The 23,566-nt window shown below is 44.1% G+C and overlaps 1 protein-coding gene across 1 annotated transcript; it reads right to left on the bottom strand.

The window, feature by feature from the left end:
* Positions 1 to 11,468: 11,468 nt before the first annotated feature.
* Positions 11,469 to 23,082, bottom strand: LOC311593704 (vascular non-inflammatory molecule 3). Its single transcript, XM_084775144.1, has 7 exons — positions 22,705 to 23,082; positions 22,455 to 22,585; positions 20,860 to 21,052; positions 17,502 to 17,793; positions 15,794 to 16,164; positions 14,073 to 14,246; positions 11,469 to 12,344 (listed from the first exon to the last, which is right to left on the bottom strand). Exons 1-7 carry the CDS (start codon positions 22,915 to 22,917, stop codon positions 12,216 to 12,218), a joined length of 1,503 nt encoding a protein of 500 aa, XP_084631270.1. The 5' UTR covers positions 22,918 to 23,082; the 3' UTR covers positions 11,469 to 12,215.
* Positions 23,083 to 23,566: the final 484 nt, after the last annotated feature.

Consider the following 23,566-nt stretch of genomic DNA (forward strand, 5'->3'; position numbering starts at 1 on the left):
ATCAAGAAACATGACAGCATCCAGGCAGACATGGTGATGGAACTGAGAGTTCTATATCTTGATCTGCAGGCAGCAGAAGGAGACTGTGTGCCACACTAGCTTGAGCATAGGAGACCTCAAAGCCTGCCCCCACAGTGACACACTTTCTCCAACAAGCCCACACCTCCTAATAGTGCCATTCCCCAAGGACCATACATTCAAACATGTGAACCTATGGGGGCCATACCTAGTCAAACCACCACAGAGGGGAAGGCTTTATTGTAGATGTGAGGAAGGCAATAGCCAGGGCATCTGGAAGTGTCCAGAGCAAGGAGAGAAAGAAACAGCTTGAATATGGCCAGAGGCCTGAACATGGATGGGGCTATCTGGGAGAAAGGGAAGAATAGCATGAGACAGAGAATAGAGAGAACATAATGAGAGAAACAGGGGAGAGCAGAGAGGGAGGAAGGGAGGGAGAGAGGGAGGGAGGGAGAGAGAGAGAGAGAGAGAGAGAGAGAGAGAGAGAGAGAGAGAGAGAGAGAGAGCAGGGTTATATGAAGAATGAGTAGCTGGGCTGAGGGTATGGGAGGAGGTGAGGAGAGCTAGACTGCCAAAGCCCATCATTTTTAAGTCATGGTAAATAAAGTGAAAAGACTGTACAGGGTGTGTGTTGGGGCTAGGATGGGGTGGCAGTGCATAAAGTAAAGAACAGGGTGGTTTCAAGATGAGCAACACTTGGGAACTGAGGCAAAGCATGGTGGTGCATACCTTTAATCCCACTGTTTGGGAGGCAGAGGTAGCCTGGTTTCTGTGAGTTCAAGGTCAGTCTGGTCTATGTAGTGAGTTCCAAGCCATCGAGGGCTATATAGTGAGACTGTTTCTAAAATAACCAACTGTCTTAGTATTCTATTGCTGTGAAGAGACCACAGCATGACCACAGCAACTCTTATAAAAAGAAAACATTTAACTGGGGCTGGCTTACGGTGCAGAGTTTCAGTCCATTAGCCTCATGGTGGGAAGCATGGTGGTGTGTGGGCAACATGATGCTGAGAGTTCTACATCAGGATCCACAGGCAGCAGGAAGAGAGTGACACTGGGCCTGGCTTGGGCTTTTGAAACCTTGAAGGCCACCCTCTAGTGATCCACTTACTCCAACAAGGCCACACCCCCTAACAGTGCCACTCTCTATGGACTTCTGCAGACCATTTGTATTCAAACCACCACACTAAACAACAAAGAACTGAGAAATGATCCTAAGGTCTGGGTTTGAATCCCTCTTTAATAAAACACTGGTGGGAATCTGCCTACAGAATTGTGTATGCAACAAAGAATAGAATATTGAGGAAGCTGAGGTCACCGTGATAGCCTTCAGACAACTGTCCAGGAGCCAAAGAAGTCTAGAAGGGATTCACATGAGTCCACAAGAAAAGAATTCGACCATGATTCGCATGGCCTTGGTCTTCTGCCACCTTTCGAGCTGAGAGTCACGTAGCTCCTGCAGAAAGAATTTAAGAATGATGGGACCAGAGAGACCAAAAGGCATTTTCTATCTCCCAGATTGTTGCTGACTTCCCGGTACTTAGAGTGGGTGAAAATAAACGCCCAAGAAAGACCTGCAATGCTGCGTCACTGTTTCTGGTGATAAGAGGTGTCTCTGAACTCAGTGGACCTCAACTGTCTTTGCACAACCCAGAGAGGCTTCACCTGTTCTCAACTGAGAAAAAAAAGCCATAACTCTTCCAAAAGTTAATCAATAACCAACCTAAAAAAGGACTCCAGGGACCAAGGAAAATGGGCTTAAGGTTACTAGGGGAAAGGTGAGGCGGCCCTAGGGAAGCTCTGGGCAAGCAGGCCACAGTGAATCCTTCAGTACTAGAGGCGGCTGCACCAGGATTGAGTAAACACACACTAAGGAGGAAATGAAAGGGCTCTGAAGGAGATAGTTTGTTTCTTTATTGTTTTCATTTCAAGGATCGGATTTACAGACCATAATAACAAGACACTGGAGCTATTTGCATAACCACAAAGCATCCTTAGTTACCCCAAACATGTCCTGTTCTTCAATTGTCAGTGACTCTTTGTATATGCTAAACTCACCCAGTCTATTTACAGACGATGTATATTAGGATTCATGAGAGTGAAAGTAGCAAAGAAGGAAGGAAGGAAGGAAGGGTAATTGTGATGGTTTAAGTGAAAATGGCCCCCATAGACTCACAAAGAGTGACATTATTGGGAGTGTGACCTTTTTAGAGGAGGTGTGGCCTTACTAGAGAAAGTGTGTCACTGGGGTCAGGTTTTGATGTTTTATTTAGAAGCTTAAGCCAGGCCCAGTGGCTCACTTTCTTTTCCTGCTGCCTATGGATCCAGATGTAGAACTCTCAGTTCCCTCTCCAGCACCATGTCTTCCTGAGCACTGCCATGCTTCCCACCATGATGATAGTGGACTAAACCTCTGAAACTGTAAGGCAGCCCCAATGAAATGTTTTCCATTATAAGAGCTACCATGACCAGGTGCAGTGACACACGCCTTTAATCCCGGCACTCAGGAGGCAGTGGCAGTCAGATCTCTGTGAGTTCGAGGCCAGCCTGGTCTACAAAGTGTAGTCCAGGACATCCAAGGCTACAGAGAGGGACCCTCTCTCGGAAAAAAAGAAAGAAAGGAAGAGTCACCACGGTAATGGTGTCTGTTCACACCAGTTGGTACCAGTTGGTATTGTGACAAGCCAGACCACATTTTTGTTTGGAGGAATGTGAGATTTGGGAATTTGGATAAGAAAAGCAGCTGAATGCTTTAAACAGAATTTAATGAGACATAATAGAAGACAGTAGTGCTGAGGGTGATTTGAACTTTTGGGGCCTGGATCAAGAGGCTTCAAAGGAGAAAATTATTAGTATGTGGCTTAGAGACCATTCTTGTGATGTTTTGGTGAAGAACATGGCTGTTTTACGCCCTTGTTAAAAAAAAAATCTGCCTGAGGCTAAATTGAAGAATTTTGGATTAACAGCTTTAGCAGAAGACATTTAGAGGCTGTAAGACTGAGACTTCTAGAGAGATCTCTAGTCTATTCCCGGAGTCCCCACTAAGAGACGGAGTCCGTTGTCCATGCAAATCCATAGGAATAGGGATTTATTGAGCCATCGCGATGGGGTCTGTCCCCCTCTTTCAAGCTGCAGACCCCGAGAAGCAGAGGCACAGGCCTTTTATAGGGTTTAGACAAAGAAATGAGTTTTACAGTATGTGATTGGTTGGCATTTGGGCAGAAAAGCTGCAAGCAGGGAGTTACAAGTCTTGGCATTTGGTGGTTGGATAATGGGTGGAGGGGCAAGTTAATCTATGGAAAAGATTGGTTGAAGCAGTCACAGGGGGCGTTTAGGAACATTTTTTAGTTGGAGAGGGGTAGTGGAAATTTGAAACACAGCTGGTTGTCCTTGAGTCCAGCTGGACCCTGAGCACAGGCTGAGACCTTGAATCAAGTTGGACTCTTGAAAGTTTTTCCTGTCCCTGCCACACACATACAGTGATCTGATATCTGTCTGTCCTTGGTTCAAGCTGGACCTTCTAGAAATTTACATGCTTTGGCCTTAATGGGGGTCTTTAAGGGAGGTCTGAGTAGGCGAACTTTTACATTTTCCCAGACTTTGGCCTTAATGGGAGTCCTTAAGGGGGGGCTGGTTCCTTCAAGGTGACCTAGTATCACCTAAATTGTGTGGCTATTGGTGTTCAGTCTCGTGCAGATCTACAGTAAAAAAAAAAAGTTGAGCTGAGCAAGAAAAAGTACAAAATGTACAGTGGGAGTCAAAAATAAGCTCTGGGAAGTGAACACAGATTAAAGAACAGCCTGATACTAAAAGCAATAAAGGGAGTGATGACCTCAGAGTAAGACCACACCCAGCTAAACTGCCAGTTTATGAAGAGGAATTAAAGAAAAGTGAAAAAGAATTAGAGAAACACTTCAAGGCCAGGTGTGGTGGTACACACCTTTACTCCTAGCACTCAGAAGGCAGAGGTTGGCAGATCTCTGACTTAAACCTAGCTTGGTCTGCAGAGCTGATTGCAGGATATCCAAGGTTAGGCAATGAAGGAAGCCATTGAAAAGAGAAAGCTGGTGAAAATGTATTTGAACAAGGGGGCCGTGTTCCAGCCCCAGCAAGCCCCAGAGCTTGGCAGTTTCAGCCATGTGGTTCTGAGTTTAGAGTCAAGCATACAAGACTAAGGAAAGTCAGTGAGGCTGTCACCGAGTCCTAGGGAGGCCATTGTGTGAAGCTGCGAAAATGGAAACTGGGTTGCCTTGGAACACCTCCTCCCACCAAGAGGTTAGAGATGCCAGACTCTTGGGATACCTGCCAAGGAGAGCTGCTAACAGGGAGTGGAACCACCCACAAGAAAAAAGTGTGCTGCAGTCAACCAAACCGAAATGAGTTGGAGGCCTGAAGAGCATTTTGTCATCAGACGTGGAGATGCAGAGTCTGGAATCTGCCCAGCTGGTTTTCAGTCTTGCTTTGGTCCAGTGTTTCCTCACTATGTTCCTTCTCCTCCATTTCAGAACGCTCATGTACATCCTGTGCTGTTGTGTGTTGGGAGTATACGATCTGCTTTTTTATTGTGAATGTATGGGGGCTAAAATTAAAAGGTTTCCATGAGTCACTGAAGAGACTTTGGACTTTTAAACAGGGTTGAGACGGTTATAGAATATGGGAACTTTTGAAGTGGACTAAACACACATTTAGTCTACATAATGCATTTTGCGTTGTGATATGGCTGCAAGCCTATAGGGGCCAGGAAGTGGGACGTGGTAGTTTGAATGAAAATGGCGCCGACAGACTCAGAGGGAGTAGTAACATTGCTGCAAGTGTCACCAAGTGTGTCACAGAGGATGGGCTTTGAGGTTTCAGAAGCTCAAGCCAGGCCCAGTGGCTCACTCTCCCTGCCTCCTGATCAAGATGTAGAACTCTCAGGTCCTTCTGTAGAACCGTGTCTACCTGCATGCTGCCATGCCCAACACAATAATAAGCCAGCGCCAATTCAGTATTTTCCTTTATAAGAGTTGCTTTGATCATGTTGTCTCTTCACAGCAATGGTCACCCTAAGACAGTAATAAATCCAAAGGAAGTATGGGGTGGCGGGGGAGAGAATTATAAAAGGAGTGGCTCACAAAATTATGGCTACTCTGGGATCATGATCTGCTATCCAAAAGTTGGAGATGATGAAGGCCAAGGACACAGTTTGAAGGCCCAACAGCTAGAATGCTTATGGTGTTGATCTCAATTCAGGAATGAAAACCTGAGCACCAGACAGCCGGACAATCCACGTCCCAGCTCACACAGGCAGAAAAAATTTGTTTTCAACCCCTCTGACTTTTGTTCCATTCCGGCCTTCCAGAGGCTGTGTGCTGGCTACTAATGAGGTGATTTATTGTTACTGTGACCAGATTTCCTTGTGCTCACTGGTTAGAGGCTACAGTCTGTCACAGCTGAGAAGACAAGGTGGTCTGTCAGGAGGCAGGACTGTGAAGCCACCTGTTCACATTTTATCAGACAAGAAAGCAGAGATTGCTCAGGCTAGAAGCAGGGTGGGGCTATAACCCCTAAGGCTTCCCCATTCCCAATTACCTATTCCTGTTAACCCGGTTAGTCCTGCCCCGCCTCCTAATGGTGCCACAACCACCCAAAAACATTGCCACCTGCTAAGAACTAAGTTAGAAACATAAGTTGGGGTGGGGTGCGTTTCACAACCCCAAATGCAGCATCTTCCTACAGTGGGGAGAATCCTTTGCTTAACTCCACCTACCAATTCTTTCTTGTTGTTGTATTTGAGACAAAACCTCATGTAGCCCAGGCCAGCCTCAAACTTACTCTGTGTACCCAAGGATGCCCTTGAATTCTTTATCCTCTTGCCTCTACTACCAGTGCCAGAACTTGACTACCAAATTGTCAGCCCATTGATTTTGTTGCTTTTTCTTCTTTTGTTCTTCTCTCTCTCTCTCTCTCTCTCTCTCTCTCTCTCTCTCTCTCTCAGCACATATACTAAAATTGGAATGATACTTTGTTAGATTAACATACTGGCGTGTGGCGTTGTACCTTGTTCTCAATCCTTTCCCTCTTACCTACTTTAATTTGGTTTACTTGCTTTCCCCACTTGGTCCCCTCTTCTGCCTTCTTTTTTTTTTTTTAACATGTCTTCAGAGTTCATAATCCCTACCTTCCTTAGGATCTCTTTCCCCTATAATGATCTCCTTTACAGTTTTGTGACTATATAAACATACAGAGGGTTTTTTTTGTTGTTTTGTTTTTGTTTTTGTTTTTTTGTTTGTTTGTTTGTTTTTAGTTTAGTACATATGAAAGAAAATGTGGTATTTGTATTTCAGAGATTCCCCAATTTTGTTTAAGATTTCATTTCCAAATCCATCTATTTCCCTGCAAATATCATGATTTCATTTTTTTTCTTTATGGCTACATAAGACTCCACTGTATATATGGACCACATTTTCTTCATTTGTTCATTTGTTGATGATTCCAGGGCTGGTTCCATTTCCTGGATGTCATAAATAGAACACTTATGAAGACGAATCTCTGCGGTACGCTGACTTAGGGTGCATAAGCAAATACCCACAACTGATGGAGCTGGGTCTTGACTTATCTAGACTGCCTTCCCCAACAACCCTGCCACCTTTGTTTTCTCAGAAAGATTAGAATCGTGTACCACACCATTTCTACCCTTTAGAACAGTTTTCATTTGTACTTCGTTGGGAGCTAAAGATATTCAATACATTTTCAAGTGTGTATTGGTGATTGTGTTTCTTCTTTGGGGAACTGTCTATTCCATTCCTTAACCAGCTTATTGATCGGATAATTTTGGGGTAGGTGGGGCTGGTGTTTAATTTTTATAATTCTTTATCTATCCTTTATATTTATTCCCTGTCAAATGCAAATATTTTTGTTTCCTTTTGTGTAAGTTGTTTTATTCACTCTAGATGCTTTTGCTACGTAGAAGTCTTATCACTCTGTGTGGTCGCATTTTTCCGTTATTGGGATAATTTCCTGTGCTAGCTTTTGCTGAAGTCTCTTTGAGAATATTTTTATTCATTCATATACCAATTCAACGAAGCTAGCTAGTGAACCTCTGGGGTCTCTGCATCTCCACCCTTCCCACCCCCACCCCCAAAGCACTAAGGCTACAGGCATACGCTGCCGCGTGTGGCTTTTACATGGGTGGCAGTGATGTGCACTCAGGTCCTCATACTGGCACAGTGAGCCACTTTACCCACCAAGCCATCTCTCCAGCCCCAAATCCTTATTTTTTTTTAAAGATTTATTTGTTTATTATTTATACAGTAGTCTGTTTACACATGTGCCTGCATGCCAGAAGGAGGCACCAGATCTCAGTATAGATGGTTGTGAGACACCATATGGTTGCTGGGAATTGAACTCAGGACCTTTCGAAGAACACCCATTGCTCTTAACCTCTGAGCCATCTCTCCAGCCCAAATTCTTATTTTTGTATATTGCTTTTGTATCCTACTGCTTTGCTGGAAGTGTTTACCAGACCTATACATTTTCTGGTGGAGTTCTTATGCTCATTTAAGTAGAGGACCACTCCATCTGCAATAAGCACAATTTAATTTCTTCCTTAGCTATTTGTATCCTGTTTATTTCCTTCTCTGGTACTATTGATCCAGATAAAACAAGTACTTTATTTAAAAGTGGTTGAGAGAGTGAACACTCATTTTGTTCCAGATTTTATAAGAAATCCTCTCAGTTTTAATCCCACTTAGTATAATGTTTGATATGTGTTTGTCATATACAGCCTCAGACTAGGTTCTTTCTATTCCTAGTTTCTTTATGATTTTTTTATTAATTGATATTGAACTCTGTCAAAGACCTTTCCTTTTTGATTGAGAGGTGATTATGTGACTTCCTTCCTTCCTTCCTTCCTTCCTTCCTTCCTTCCTTTCTTCTGTATAGAAGTACGCTGTCTTCCTGCACATCTGAAGAGGGCACCAGATTGTATTACAGATGGTTCTGAGCCGCCATGTGGCTGCTGGGAATTGAACCTCTGGAAGACTTAGTGTCCACATGGGAGTAGGACCATCGCCTGGAGCGTGGGTAGCATCTTCAGGGTCACACCCTGTGAAGAACTGACTTCTGCTCTGCCAGTAGCCATCAGTTTCCCAGCAAGGGTTGGGCTTCATAAGCCCTCCCCACTTCAGTGGCGGGACTTTGGTTGATCTGATCTTGCACAGGTCATAGACACAGTTATGTAGGTCTTTCACAAATATATAGAGGCGGGTGCTGTGTGTTCAAGTGTGCGATGGCCCTGCACTATCCTCCAAGTACTGTGTTGCTGCAGATCTTTCCTCCTTCTATTCTGTGATGCTCCCCGAGTCTTAGTGGTGAGTGCTGTAGGCAGATGTCCCATTTAGAGTTGAGAGCTTAGTCCCTTCACTTCTACATACTGGCCAGTTGTGGATCTCTGGATTAAGAAGAAGAAGAAGAAGAAAGTTTTTAAAGACAGGGATGCTCTGTGTCCTAGCTGTTCTGAAACTCAGAGATCCACCTGCCTCTGCCTTAAAGGTGTGTACCATCACACTTGGCCATAGTAGATTTTTTCCCCCTAGGTTTCTTTTTTCTTTGTGTACTATTCTTCTTACATTTACTCTTTCCCATGCTCTCATGAAGTGAGGCTCTCTGTCCTTCCCATGGGATCGGTGTTCCTTTGAGTAGCATCTGCAGTTCTGACTTGATGATCATAAGCTGCCTTAGTTTTTGCTCATCATGAAAGTCCTTTCTTCATCAATATTAAAATAACTTTGCTGGATATTGGTTGAGAGATCTCTGAGAGCTTGAGATGCACCATTCCATGCTTTTCTGGCTTTAAGAGTTCATTGTGGATGAACCTATGCTGTTGTGATATTTCAGCCTTGTAAGTAAGGAGGCAGCAGGCAGGCAGTCTGTTGAAAGTTGTAGGTCAACGATACTATTCAATATAAGGATAGGAGACAGAAAAAACAATAGCTTAAACTAAGGCAAAGAAAAAATGCTGCCCAATAATGGGAAAATAAATAAGCATAACTTGATGACAATATGAAAGGAAATAACAAAAACAACATAAAACATTTTAAAAACTGCAATACACTAAAAATCCTGGTAGCCACATAGAGAGTAGAGAAGAAGTACACCAAGAAGAAGAAAAGATGGCTTGATGAACCAGCTTCTTTCTGGCACCTTGAAAGCTGGAGGATGTCAGTCACCTGCACAGGGGCTGTGCAGACTCTTGTTCTTCCTTCGGTTTATGCCGCAGCAGGGTCTGTATTGGGCGAATGGCTAATGCAGTGGTCCTCAACCTATCCTAACGCTGTGACCCTTTAATACAGCTCCTCACGCTGTGGTGACCCCCAGCCATAAAATTATTTCCATTGCTAATGTTGCACCCAGATTGATTGATTCCCCCCTCCCCCCCCCCCAAAAAAAGAACCAGAAAACACACGAAACCGCTGTAAAATACATCAGGAATCTTTAATTCAGCTCCGAGCTGGGTAGCACCCGATCCCCCAAATGCTAGGTCTCAGGAGCACCCCACAGCTGTGATCTCTGATCCTTTTATGCTCTCAATGTCCTTTAAGAGCCAAGACCACCCATGGCTTAACTTCTTTTGTTCTCCCCGACGGGATGGGTCACTTGTGAGGTAACGCTATCTCTGGTGGGCAGGAAGGAATGTGGCCATAGAACTGGCTCTCTTATCAACTCTATCTCCGGTGGGACCCTTTGGGTCAGTCACTAGGCAACGCGATCTCCAGTGGAGGCTGCTCTTTGCAGCTGGCCAGATTATCTCCTGGAGGCCTATTTCTTAACCTTTGTCCCAGTTATCCTGAAATCCAATTTTAGTTCTTCTGGTATCTCACTACAGTTACTCATAACTGTAACTTTACTACTGTTAAGACTAATGTAACTATGAGAAGAGGGCAGGACCCACAGGTTGAGAACCACCACCACCGGTCTGATGCCTGCTAGCATCTTATTGTATTTCCATGTATATTAGGGCCCTCTGCTGGCCACATTAGGTTTTTGTATCCTATGGCATGGGGGATTATCTCGCCCTCCAGGCCAGAGCCCCAGTGCCCAGTATTCTTGAAGGGCGTCTCCCAAGGGTGCTGGGAAAAGGGGAAGCAACTGTAGTGTTGCCATGATCTGCTTTTATATTTTTTGAGCCCTTCTGAGTGTTAACCAGCCAGGTGGAAGGACAGAGCTGTGTGATGCACACACTTGGACCGTCAGCATCCTTGGGCTTTAAAGCAGTAAGTAACTGACAGCTCAGAATTTGACTCGTCTGCCTCAAGTACAGAGCGACCAGACCCCAGTGTTATTTTTCTGCTGATGATATCTAGTCTCAGCCACCAAAGGTGAACTCTCGGGCATTTTCAGCTTCCTGAAGCTTGTAGCCTTTGGCCAGGGTCTGGTCCTTCTCCTCTGTGTCTGCCCGCGTGGGCCTTTCCTCACCCAGGGTTAGCCCACCAATTTTAATACTACTGTCTTTCAGAAATGTTCCCACTCCCACTAAGGAGTGTTCAATTAGCCAGCTGAGTATCCCGCCTAATCAAGCTAACACATGAAATCAACCCACACCTGATGGAGTCATCATTTGTATACAACAGGGCAAGCAGTTCCTGCAAAAGAGTCTTCCTCCTCTTACTTAAATACGCCTTCCACATCCCGTGTTTACATACACCTGAACACATGTGTGAAAGCTCGACACAGCTCCAGTTAACAAATCTAGGCCAGTCCCAAGTATATGCGTACCCTATGGTGGCCTATTCTCTTTTGCTAACAACACAATACTGTATATTGCATACATTACAAAAAAAATGGTTTGACTTTGCCTTACAGTAAGCTTCATTTTATCCTAGGTACCCATGTTGATACCCAGCAGTCCTTTGTGGGTTCCTAGTAACCCTGCCTCAGTGACCTCCACCCAAAGAATATACAGCTGCAACCACCTACTTGCTATGGTATGACTCACTGCCTTTCTGCATCTGTAACTTCCTTACAAAGGTACCCAATATTGGTTTGAGTTGCCTTGACCACTTTGCTTGGCAGAACAGAACTTTTTTTTTCTTTTCCTTGCTTGCATAGATATTGACCGTCTCCTATGTGGTTTTACCCTTTAAAAAGTCCTTCCTCATCCTCCTCCTTCACAGCAATCTCAAATTTGTCCTGCTAGTGGCTAATCAATCACCTTTTAATTATAATTGAATCGGTGGCTAATCAATACTCTTTTAATTATAATTGAATTGAGTCTATTATTTTTCCCCTGCAGGGGTCACAAACTCTGTAACGCACACATCTGGTAATTCTCATTTATTAATAGAGTCCCAAAGTGCTGTGAGACATCACATGGGGGAAAGAGTGGTGCTGTGTGATAAGCTTTGCCCCGCCCTTCCCTCCCATCACCACCACCACACACACTGCCGTAAAGCCACATTATTCAACTTTAGGTCCACACCCTGATTATTAGGTAATCCTCATCATTTCTTAAAGGCTCACTTCCAAAAACTGTGGTTGAATTAAGTGTCCTGTTGGGAGGCGGGGTACAGGGGGTGGGGGGTTATCCACAGAGAAGACTGCTTGAGCATGGGTTCAAGCCAGTAGTAAGTCTTTATTAGCCAGCTGGGGACTACACTGGGTGTTTGCGATCCCAGTATAGTCCAGAGCCTTTCTCAGGGTAAACTTTCAAACATACACACACACACACACACACACACACACACACACACACACACACACACACACATTCTGCAGAAGCTAAAAAGTAAGGTTAATATATTTTGAAACGTTCCCAGAACTATAAGGACTTTGATGGATTAAGTCTATCTTTTAGTTTTGCAGGTGGTGCTGTCTATGTGCTGAGTTTTACAGCTTGAATGGCACTTCCACCACAAAATCAGTTGTGTTAAGGTCTAGGAGCCTACTAGGTTCGGGGGACCTATTACATGTCCTATTTTCTTAGTACTTCCCAATAGAAATTGAATTTGATCGTGCATTTTGAGGGTACAAATCATGTCCAGGTCATAGCAGACCAATTGCGTTTTAATTTTATTGTTTTATTTCTTCGTTGAGTTTTCCCTTTCAACAGCTTACGTTGCATCTTCTAATTGAACACTGCAGATGCCCGCTCTCGCTCTCTCTCATGTATGGCCCCCTCTCTGTGCTAGGCTAATCCTGACAGTCCCCAGTGAAGAGGCTCATTGTAACTTCCCAGGTCCCTGCCCCAAGCGTGGAGGGTCCTTCTCAAACACTCTTCCGTACAGGGCCATCACTAAGACAGGCAAAGAGGCTCCGCCTCGGCTCCTGAGACGTCCATCTCTTGTGACCTGACAAAAGACAGCAAAGAATGAACTCCGAAGCAGAGCTCGGTTTCCAGCAACATCTCCTTCTAGAAACATCTCTCCTAAAGCAGCGTTGGGTGGTGTAAAGCGCACACGATTTGATGGCAGAAGACTCGGCTTAATGCCTTTGGTCTAATTATAGAGGGATGGGGTGAAGTGTAGCAAATCATCCCTTTTAAGGCTTGTGAAAGAATGTACTAAGCATGTTCTTTAAAATCATGAACCACTACCCAACTATTTGCAGCGCTATAGCAACCTCTCATCACTCCCCATGGGTAAGCTCCGTGTACAGGGTTTCCCACCATACTGAGCACTGAACCCAGGGTCTTGTGCGCCCTAGCACAGTCTCTCTACTCACGCTCTCCAGTCCTAACTCTTTGCAATTAGTTTCACTCTTTAGATTTACATATTGATCTTATGTCAATGAATGTTTGACCCACACGTATGTGTCTGTTCACGTACATGCTTGTTGCAAGCAGAAGTCAGAACTGGGAGTTGGACACAGATCCCCTAGAATTGGAGTTACAGATCTGCGTGAGCAACCCCACCTTGTGTCTGCGTGTTTGTATTTACGCCATGTGCACGCAGTGTCTGAGGAAGCCAGAAGAGGGCAGCAGAACCCCTAGTATAGGATTTACAGGAACAGTTGCAATGTATGTGCGTTCTGGGCCTGGCTCCCAGGCACCCACTGCTCTTAACTGCTGAATCATCCCTTCAGCCAATTTGTGTATGTGTGTACACACATGTAAATATATATGTATGTATATATTATATTTATTTATTTGGGTTTTTGTTTTTGTTTTTTTTTGTTTTTTGTTTTTTGTTTTTTTTTTTTTGAGACTGAGTCTATTTAGTCCTGACTGTCCTGAAACAAGCTGTATAGACCAGCTTGGCCTCAAACTCACAGAGATCCACCTGCCTCTGCCTCTTGATTACTGAGATTAAATTTGTTTATTTTTATTTTGAGACTAATTATCACAAAAGTGTCAGTTTAGACTGGCCTTGTACTCAGTTTGTAGCCTAAGCAGGACTTGAACTCCTGACCGTCCTAACTCGGTCTCCTAAGTAGTTAAGAGGCTAGGCCCTGCTAGCTGCAGTATTTAGTGAACTGTGCTTAACTTTAACTTGCATCTTCTACATTATACAAAGGGTTACTAGCAAATATTCTCATTTTAATTCCCCAAGACTTCACATTTTGTAGAACAATATGCCTCAATTTGTCAGTCGCAGCATAAGTTCAGACAGCTTGTTCTGTCTCACCTAGTGTGCCTGTGGCTCATCATTTTTCATAAACGGCAAAGGGTAAGCTTTCCGCATTGCCCCTTCTTTCTTTTCTTTTCTGTCTCTCTGTATCTCTCTCTCTCTCTCTCTCTCTCTCTCTCTCTCTCTCTCTGTCTCTCCCTCTCTGTGTGTGTGTGTCTCTGTCTCTCTCTCTCTTTCTCTGTCTCTCTCTATATATCTGTGTGTGTGTGTGTCTCTGTCTCTGTTTCTCTCTTTCAAGACAAGATTTCCATGTATAGGGCTGGCTGTTCTGGAACTCCCTCTGTAGACCAGGCTGTCCTTGAACTCAGAGAGATCTACCTGCCTCTGTCTCCCAAATGCTGAATTAAAGGGACCAAGATACCACCTCCCAGCCCTTTATCTCAAAGATCTTGATTATCCTGGTCTACTTCATCTATTCAAAAGAAATGTTTCTTCCTAATGGCCTCTTACCTCATAATATCTTTCTGGGGCAAGCTGACTCCCACTTAACACGATCTGTGGGAAAACATAGCTAGTCCCAAAGGTGCCACTGAGAGAAAATTCTTCAAACTTGGTAAAAGCTGACCCCACTGGTTCCCCACAAGTTTTCAGGTTGGTTGTTTGACACTTCAGCAGTGTGCATATCTGTGAAAAGGAGAGAAAAGAAAAAGCAGTCATAACTCAATTTCAAGGAATAGTTTCCATTTTAGCAGTCACATCTTGTTAAATCTTAAGTCAAAGCCAGGCGTGGTGGCACAGGCCGTTAATCCCAGCACTCGGGAGGCAGAGGCAGGCAGATCTCTGAGTTTGAGGCCAGTCTGGTCTACAAAGGAAGTCCAGGACAGCCAGGACTACACAGAGTAACCCTGTCTTGAAAAACAAACAAAACAAAAAAATCTTAAGTCAAATTTAACGGACCAAGATTATTATTTTCTTTTCTTTTCTTTTCTTACTTTCTTTTTTCTTTTTTCCAAGACAGGGTTTCTCTTGTGTAGCCCCAGCTATTCTGGATCTCACTTGGAGGACCAGGCTGGCCTCAAACTCAGAGATCCACCTGCCTCTGCCTCTGCCTCCTGAGTGCTGGGATTAAAGGTGTGCACTACTGGTAATTCTAACTTGGATTGTTTTATAAACTATTTGCTTTGGTTAAATCTCTTTGCTTTTAACTCAGTCATGCTTCCATGTGCTACAGTGAGTCACAAATTAATTTAGCCCTCGGATGACAAGTTTGCAAAAACACTTCTCTAAAGTAAGAAGAGGACTGCTGGGAGTTGGCGCATGCCTTTAATCCCAGGACTTGGAAGGCAGAGGCAGGTAGATCTCTGTGAGTTCCAGGCCAGCCTGGTCTACAAAGTGAGTCCAAGACAGCCAAGACTACACAGAGAAACCTTGTCTTGAAAATATGCTTTTACTTTGTAGACAAGGGGGAAAAATGGCCTGGCTAAAATGAAACAAATGAAATATTCTGGGGCTGCAAATAAATCCATGATAAATGCAACATTATACCAATTAACTGAATTTAATTCAGTTTTTAAGGAAAAGCTATGATACCTGTGTTTGTTTATATTTTGTTTGTCAACCACACAGAGCTAGGATCATCTCAAAGGAGGAACCTCAACTGAGGAAACGCATCCATCAGATTGTCTGTAGGCAATTCTATGGGGGTGTTTTCTTGATTAACGATTATTTATGTGGGAGGGCCCAGTGCACTATGGGTGCTGCCACCCTGGCAAGTGGCCTTGAGTTGTATAAGAAGAGAGGCTAAACCGGGCATGGTGGCACACGCCTTTAATCCCAGCACTTGGGAGGCAGAGGCAGGTGGATCACTGTGAGCTCTAGGCCAACTTGGTCTACAAAGGGAGTCCAGGATAGCCAAGGCTACATAGAGAAAAGGAAAAGAAAAAGAAGAAGAAGAAGAAGAAGAAGAAGAAGAAGAAGAAGAAGAAGAAGAAGAAGAAGAGAGGTTAAGCAAGCCCTGGAACAAGCCAATAACCAACACTCCACGGTGGTCTCTGTTTTCAATCCTGTCTTCAGTTCCTGCCCTGACTTCTCTCAGTGATGGACTGTGATCTCAACAGTGAGACAAATAAACCTTTTCCTTTCTAGGTTACTTTTAGTCCTGGTCTTTATCACAGCAATAAAGAGCAGTGACTCGGAAGAAAATGTAGCAGGCAGGTATCCACGAGTTCTACCTGTAAGTAGTATTTGCCTTCCACTGTGTGCAGTCCGTCAAAGGCACCCAGGACATACACCTCATCCAGTCGATGCTCAGACATCCTGTAAGTCAGGTGGCAGCACAGGTCCTTTTGGCAAACTGTGTAATTCCCATTGCTTCCCGTAAGCTTGGTGAAGCTGAACTCATCAAAATAAATCATCCCCGGGAAGTCTGCCTGCTCTGATGAGAATGGCTTAACACTTCTGGCGTAAGCACTCCAGTCAACCTCCGCAGGGGAGGCATGCTGGCGGGGCCGAGATCTCAACTCCGATAGTAGCAGCTGGCCGCTGTCTGTCTCCATGTCGTAGTGGTACACTCTGACTGCTTCCGGGCTGTAGATTCCACTCCCTGGGGCCAACAGAAAGAAACGCGAATGTTACTTCCAACTTTTGATGGTGTCAAAAGAGAACATTCCTATGGGAAATTAAACATAATGTCATAAGGCACAATGACTTTTAAAAAGATGTTATTGTAAATTCAATTTGACTATACTTTCTGCATAAGGTACAGAAATCATCATTTGAAGGATTTGTTGTTGTTGTTGTTGTTGTTGTTGGGTTTTGTTTTGTTTTGTTTTTTTTCTTTTAGTTTTTCAGACAGAGTGTCTCTGTGTTATCTTGGCTGTTCTGGGCTCTCTTTGTAGATCAGGCTGGCCTGGAACTCACAGCAATCCACCGGACTCTGCCCCCCAAGTGCTGGGATTACAGATGTGTGCCACTACACCCAGCTATGTTTAGGTTTTTCTGGTTTTTGTTTTTTGTTTTTGTTTTAATTCCTCCTTTTAAGCCGATTTGATAAGAAAATCAAAATCCTCCCAAACATGAAGAATAAGTTCAAACATAAGAATAAGAATTAGGTCACCAGACGGTGACCTAACTAATCTATTTGGGTTTAAAATTCATTTGCAGTAGTGAGAACCAGTCCAAGAGAAAAACAACCATTACCCTTAATGGGGATACTATGAAGAGTAAACTCTAGCAGGGCATGGTGGCACATGCCTTTAATCCCAGCACTTGGGAGGCAGAGGCAGGTGGATCTCTGTGAGTTCGAGGCCATCCTCTTCTACAAAGAGAGTTCTAGGACAGCCAGGGCTGTCTGTGAAACCCTGTCTGGAAAAACAAACAAGCAAGCAAACAAAAAAATCTAAAACTGATTGATCTTAATAATTCTGGCATCACAAGATTGATTTCAACACTATTAATAGATGACAGATGTTGGCTAGAACATTCCTTAGATCCTGTGTTGACTCTTCCTCTTCTTTCTTTTTTTAATGACTTGATTTCTTCATAACCTCAATTTTCCCTCATGAAGCCAAGAGATAATATTTGCCTCCTATCCTCACCATAACAAAGCTCCTTAAGCAGAGGCTGTGGTGCTAGGCAAGCATAGCAATGTTTCTAGTCCCAGCACTCAGAAGGCTGAGGCCAAAGGATCATAAATTCTAGGCCTGCCTGGGCTGTATAACAAGATCCAGTCTCAAAAACAAAACAACTGGTTGCCTGTCCCCAGAAGACAAACGTGTAAATAAATCAATTAAATCAAAAATTAAGCAGACACCCATAGTATTATTAATTTCATGAGAGCAGAGTTAGTCACAGAGAGTTGTTAAAGAAAAGTTTGGCTTGAAAAATCGATAGAGTTCTTTCCCCAGACTGTCACTGCCACCTGGCGGCCGACAGAGCTACCTGTCATGTGCATTCTGGTGTTGTGGGTATTTGCAGCAAGCAGATTCACTCCCATGGCTCTGGCCCAGGCTGAATGAAACGGGGCGGCTGAAAGCAGAGGTAGAGTATTGTACCACGCCACAGGGTAGAGAACACTGTCGACCTGAGAGTTCTTCACAACCATCACAGCTGGGTCATAGGAAAAGATGTCAAAGCACGTGAAGATGCCAAGCTTCCCAAAGGGAGTGTCAAAAGCCACCAGCTCTGAATCTCTGGGGAAATCAAACTGAATCTCTGGTTCGAATAGATTGTACTGTCAAAGAGAGGGCAAACAGGAAGTTAGCACACAAGTTTGCTGAGAGATATGTTCAATACCCATGAATGTTTTCTTCCACATAGATTGATGCCCGTATGGTTACATGAAGAGTTGCAGAGGCAGAGGCAGGCGGATCGCTGTGAGTTCGAGGCCAGCCTGGTCTACAAAGCGAGTCCAGGACAGCCAAGGCTACACAGAGAGACCCTGACTCAAAACAACCAAAAAAAAAAATTGCAGGCATCATGGCTGTTGTACCAACTATCCATGAAGTCTGACACTGTGGCATGAATCAAAACATTATTTTTTTGTTGGAGGGGTGTGGTTCAAGACAGGGTTTCTCTGTGTAGCCTTGGCTGTCCTGGACTCGCTGTGTAGACCAGGCTGGTCTCAAACTCACAGCGATCCTCCTGCCTCTGCCTCCCGAGTGCTGGAATTAAAGGCTTGCACCACCATGCCCAGCTTCAAAACATTATTGTTAAGCATCAACGAGCAAGTGAAAGTAAACGATGTCTAAGATATAAATATCTCTAAAACTGTAGGATGAAAAAAAGAAACGTTATTGTTAATGATATGTCTCTGTGTGTAAGTGTGTACTTTTACATGTGGATACCAATGGAGAAGAGGCGTCTTCTGGAGCTGGAGTTTTAAGCAGTTATGGGTGGCCCAATGTGGGTGCTGGGAGTTAAACTCACACCCTCTGCAAGAGCAGTGTGTGCTCCTGACTGCCCAGCCAGCCATCTCTCTAACTCACAGACAGGATGAACTTTGGAGTCTTATCATTTTAAAACTGTTTCCGCTGTGTAAGCCCTAACATGTGTTAGTAAAATAAACTTCACTATGTCCACTCTGGGATTTATATAAATTAAATGAAGTGGACTTAAAAATAACTTCTACTGTAGAATTAAGTCTTGCTAATTACTAAGCTGTTAGTTATCTCTTTTGGCTTTGTTTTGTTTTTCGAGACAGGGTCTCTCTGTGTAGCCTTGGCTGTCCTAGACTTGCTTTGTAGACCAGGCTGGCCTCGAACTCACAGCGATCCACCTTCCTTTGCCTCGCAAGTGCTGGGATTAAAGGCGTGTGCCACCACCACCAGGTAGTTATCTTATTTTTTTTCAGCCTGACAGTTGATTCCATGGCGCACACTTTGTATTGATGACAGAAACTGTGGTGGTTTGAATGAAAATGGCATCCACAGGACCTGCCCCTTTCTCTGTGAGAAGAGGAGGGGAGGGTGGAGGGAGAGATTTGTGAGGAGGGGACTGGGAGCAGAGGAGCGGAGGCTGTGATCAGGATGTAAAGTGAATAAATTTTTTTTTTTTTAAAAAGAAAAAAGCTGGGCATGGTAGCACACACCTTTAATTCCAGCACTTGGGAAGCAGAGGCAGGCAGATCACTGTGATCTACAAACTGGTCTACAAAGTGAGTCCAGAACAGCCAAGGCTACACAGAGAAATCCTGTCTCGGAAAACCTGAACAAAACAAAACATGAAAAAAGGTAGAAAAAAAAAAACAATGGAATAAGTTTTAAATTTTTTGAATATAATAAAATAAATAAAAAAAGAAAGTGGCCCCCATAGGCCCATAGGATACGGAACTATTAGGAGGTGTGGCCTTGTTGGAGGAAGTGTGTCACTGAGGGTCAGCTTTGAGGTTTCAGATGCTCAAGCCAGGCCCAGTGTCTTCCTGTCTCTTCCTTCTGCGGGCGGATCCAGATGTAGAACTCTTGGCTCCCCCAGCACCATGTCTGCCTGCACATCACCATGACGATAATAGACCTCTGAGCTGTAAGGCAGCCCCAGTTAAATGCTTTCCTTTTTAAGAGTTGCTGTGGTCATGGTGTCTCTTCATGGCAATGAAACCCCAACTATGACAGAGATGCTAAGATGTTGGAAATTTCTCAGCTCTTTGTCCTCAGTGTTTGTCATGGCATCGTTACTCTTGTCGGGCAGCTGAGTGTGTCTGGCATTGCTTTGGTCTCTCCTGGGTCCTGGTTGCTTAACCCAGGCTGGAGGAAGTGTATTTGCATAGCTGGGGCTTCACTCGGTCTGATGTGTTGCAGTCTGGCATCAAGCTACCCCACTGTGTTCCGGGATCCCTGAGCCTCTCCTGCACCTCCACTCACCTCCTCTGTGGTATTGCATCCTACACAGAGCAGTGAATGGCTCCTTCAGGAAAGGTATGTGACCTTGCTGGAATAAAGGAGCGGTGAGGCCATTTTGGAGCTTCTGAGTAACAGAAATGTGTCTTCCTGTGGACTTCATTCATAAAGATAAGGACTTGGTGTTGTGCTGCTGTAGCCACGTGCCTTCTAAAAGGACAACTACCCTGAGCAAAAGCTGCTGGTGAGACCTAGAGGGGTGGGTAATATCTCTGAAGATGGGCTTCCTGGACCCTTCCTGGAATGGGACCTACCTTTTCTGTGCTAAGTATCCTTTTCAGCTACACAAACATAGATATAACCCCCCCCCCCTTTTAAAAGACTTGTTTATTTATGTATTTATTATATACAATGTTCTGCCTCCATATGTACCTGCCTGCCAGAAGAAGGCACCAGATCTCATTATAGATGGTTATGAGCCACCATGTGGTTGCTGGAAACTGAACGCAGGACCTCTGGGAGAGCAGACAGTGCTCTTAACCTCTGAGCCATCTCTCCAGCCCCTCCACACCCCCTCTTTTTAAAGAACCAGTTTCTATTGGGGTTTTTGTTTCATTGCAATCAAAAAGTCATGTTGAAATAAATAGTATCTTAGTGTTAAACAATAACAAATTATGTAACCCTAAATCCTCTGATATTAACTCAAAAGATGAGACAGCATCTCTCCTTCTTTCACAAAAGGTCTTCAATATTTGTGAGGCTATTATCACATCTGTTCTAACATTTTGCTATGTTCTATTTTATAATTAATTCACACTGAGAATAAAATTACCTTTTTGACTAGAAACGGTAATAATTATAAGATGTTTATGCAACAGTTACATGTCCAGTATCTAACAAACAAACATGCATACACATCACAAATTAAATAAACCAAGTTTAGTGAAGGTATGAGCAATTCCTACCTTATGGTAGCGGGCTGTTAGCCTACCCTCAGAGTCAAACACCACGTTGGTGTTGTATTGATAACGACCATCTGGAGGACACTGAGGATCAGTAGCATTGCATGGCTTCTTGTCCCCCATATTTGCCACAACATAGATGGAATTTTCCTTGGCGAGGCAGCTGAGTCTCTCCTGTACTGGAGCGTAGCCAAACCTAATTCAACAAATGCTGCCTCAAGTTGATGACATGACAGTAACTTCCAAAATACCAAAGTGGCGCTATATTATTTGCCATTTCCTATAATGCTCTAGTTCAAAAATCAGCATAAAAGACTTTAAAATTCTCCAGAAGACTGGGGAAATGGCTCCGTCAGTAAAGTTCCACCTTCTAAATGTGAGGACCTGAGTTCAGATCTCAGAACCCACATAAACGCCAGGCTTGGCAACATGCACCTGTAGTTTTTAGCACGAAGAGATGGGAGACAGAGCCGGACCCCAGATGCTTGCGGGTCTATTAGTCTGCCTTATGTGGCAAGGTTCCAGGCCAGTGAGAGTCTCTATTTCAAACAGTGGCAGATGGTACCTGCACACTTACACCCATGGTTGTCCTCTGACCTCCAAATATACACTGTGCATGCTCACACATGCACACGGAGAGATGACTCATGCACATGTATATGCATGCACACAAAAGAAAAATAAAAGCTTATGTGCAACACCATGTCTCTTGCATAAGGGAAATAGAGATGTGATGTCATTGCCCTTGTATTACAGATAAAGAAAGGAACAGAGGCACGAGCATTTGTGCTATGTACCTCATACCACTCAGCTGGGAGGTCGTATGGTGCATTTCCTGTTTCAAGTCCCATGCAACTTCTATGCACTTTTAGCTGCTATGAAGTCAAGGTGACAGCATGGGTTTAGAAACGCAGGCTCATTAATCTTTTCACTATACTTTCTTTTCTTTTCTTTCTTTCTTTCTTTCTTTCTTTCTTTTTTTTTTTCTAAGACAGGATTTCTCTGTGTAGCCCTGGCTGTCCTGGACTAGCATTGTAGACCAGGCTGGCCTCGAACTCACAACGATCCACCTGCCCCTGCCTCCGAGAGTGCCGGAATGAAAGCCGTGCGCCACCACTCCTGGCTTCACTATTCTTATGGAAGAGGCAGGTGCTCCTGGGAGAACCCACTGAGTCATACCCGAGAGCACTGGTTCCAGGCACAATGTTCTCGCCTGGCTGAAACTCGCCTGTACACACTTATTGAAAACAGTGTGTTTTACATGCTAGGTTTTAAAGAGAACTGCAGTAAGTAATGAATTGCATATTCTCTTTTGTTTGTTTTTGGCTTTTTTGAGACAGGGTTTCTCTGTGCAGCCTTGGCTTTCCTGGACTCACTTTGTAGACGAGGCTGGCCTCGAACTCACAACGATCTGCCTGCCTCTGCCTGAATTGAGTATTCTTATCTAAAATCATTCACCCGATGAAGACCTGTTGAGCAGTAAACACGATGAAGCATTACTCTAATGCCACTGACTGCCTGGTCATCAGAAAAATGACGAGTCAAGCTTGGTGACTTTGGGGGTCTGTCTCATCATAAACTCCTCAGCACGACCTTACCTCTTAGGGTCTCTACAGGGAACCCAGTTCACTCCAGGGTCCGGGATATCCTCCAGATAGGGGTAAATGGTCTCCCTGGTGAAGATCCAACCGTAGATTCCATCTTCTGGGGTCACGATGACGTGTGCACCCTGCTCAAAACAAGTATGGGGGGAAAAAAAGCTCTCATCATCTCTAAATACACACACTCTTGTCTAGCTGCAAATCTGAATGCTTTCCCAGACATGAAAAAAATAGAAAAGGATGATACCTGCTTGGCTGCCAGCTTGATTGCTTTCTCCAGAACATCTATGTTCTTTTTCATCAGGAGCCAAGCCTCTTCGGTGGAAACGGGGGTTTCTGTTTTGTTTGGCAATATGACAGCATGCTCATACACAGCAGCCACAAACGTGTCCAGGGCGCCCACAGCCTGGGCAAAGAGGACAAAGCTCGCGACCCACTGAGGAAAATATAATGATGCCATGGTTAAAATGTTGTGATCTTTGAAAAACAGAAGACTCTTCTGAAGTCCTGCTGGCAGCCAGCTACATTTATTTCCCTGTGAATATATTATGCAACGCAGCGTTGAGGAAAGAGGTTGTGCAAAACTGGCAGCCGAAAGTACACAATTGCGTGAGCATGGGCTGGCAGCGACTGTTGGCGACTCATCTCTAAAAGGTGTTGCTGTTACTTTAAAGGTATTGCCCTTCCTGTCCGCACCCCCACCACTTCCTTCTGCCCTACCCAGGAAGAGGCCTTTTATTTAGCCAAACAGGGAGACAAGGTTACATAGCAATATTTGTGGAATGATAAAAGACAGCTAGCAGACCCCAGGGAACAACATAGTTAACAATCAGACGCAAAGCACCAGAAATGTTTACAAAAAAGGGGTATTACTGAATCAATCAGGCGAGTCCATACAAAACATACTGGTCAAACTCTTATTTGGTGTATTTTTAAATGAAAATTATTTTATTAGTACACCAATATTTCCATTAGTAGGGTTAATATTGGATTTATACTTAAGGCTGCAGCAGGGGCAGAATAGCATAAGAAAAGCTCCAAGGTTTGGTTTCCGTTTTGTTATTTATTTTATTTGTGTGGGTGTTTTGGGTACCATGTGCAACTCTATG

This window comes from Acomys minous (assembly GCF_964271855.1).
Source record: "Acomys minous genome assembly, chromosome: 3".
In the NCBI taxonomy this organism is placed as follows: domain Eukaryota; kingdom Metazoa; phylum Chordata; class Mammalia; order Rodentia; family Muridae; genus Acomys; species Acomys minous.

Bases quoted from the DNA above. Each gene is read 5' to 3' on its own strand.
- LOC311593704 (XM_084775144.1), bottom strand. From the start codon at position 22,917: ATGGCATCATTATATTTTCCTCAGTGGGTCGCGAGCTTTGTCCTCTTT. The intron at 22,586-22,704 runs GTATCATCCTTT...TGTTTTGAGCAG, and splicing joins TCAAGCTGGCAGCCAAGCAG to GGTGCACACGTCATCGTGAC. The intron at 16,165-17,501 runs GTAGCTCTGTCG...TGTTGGCCCCAG, and splicing joins CACCAGAATGCACATGACAG to GGAGTGGAATCTACAGCCCG.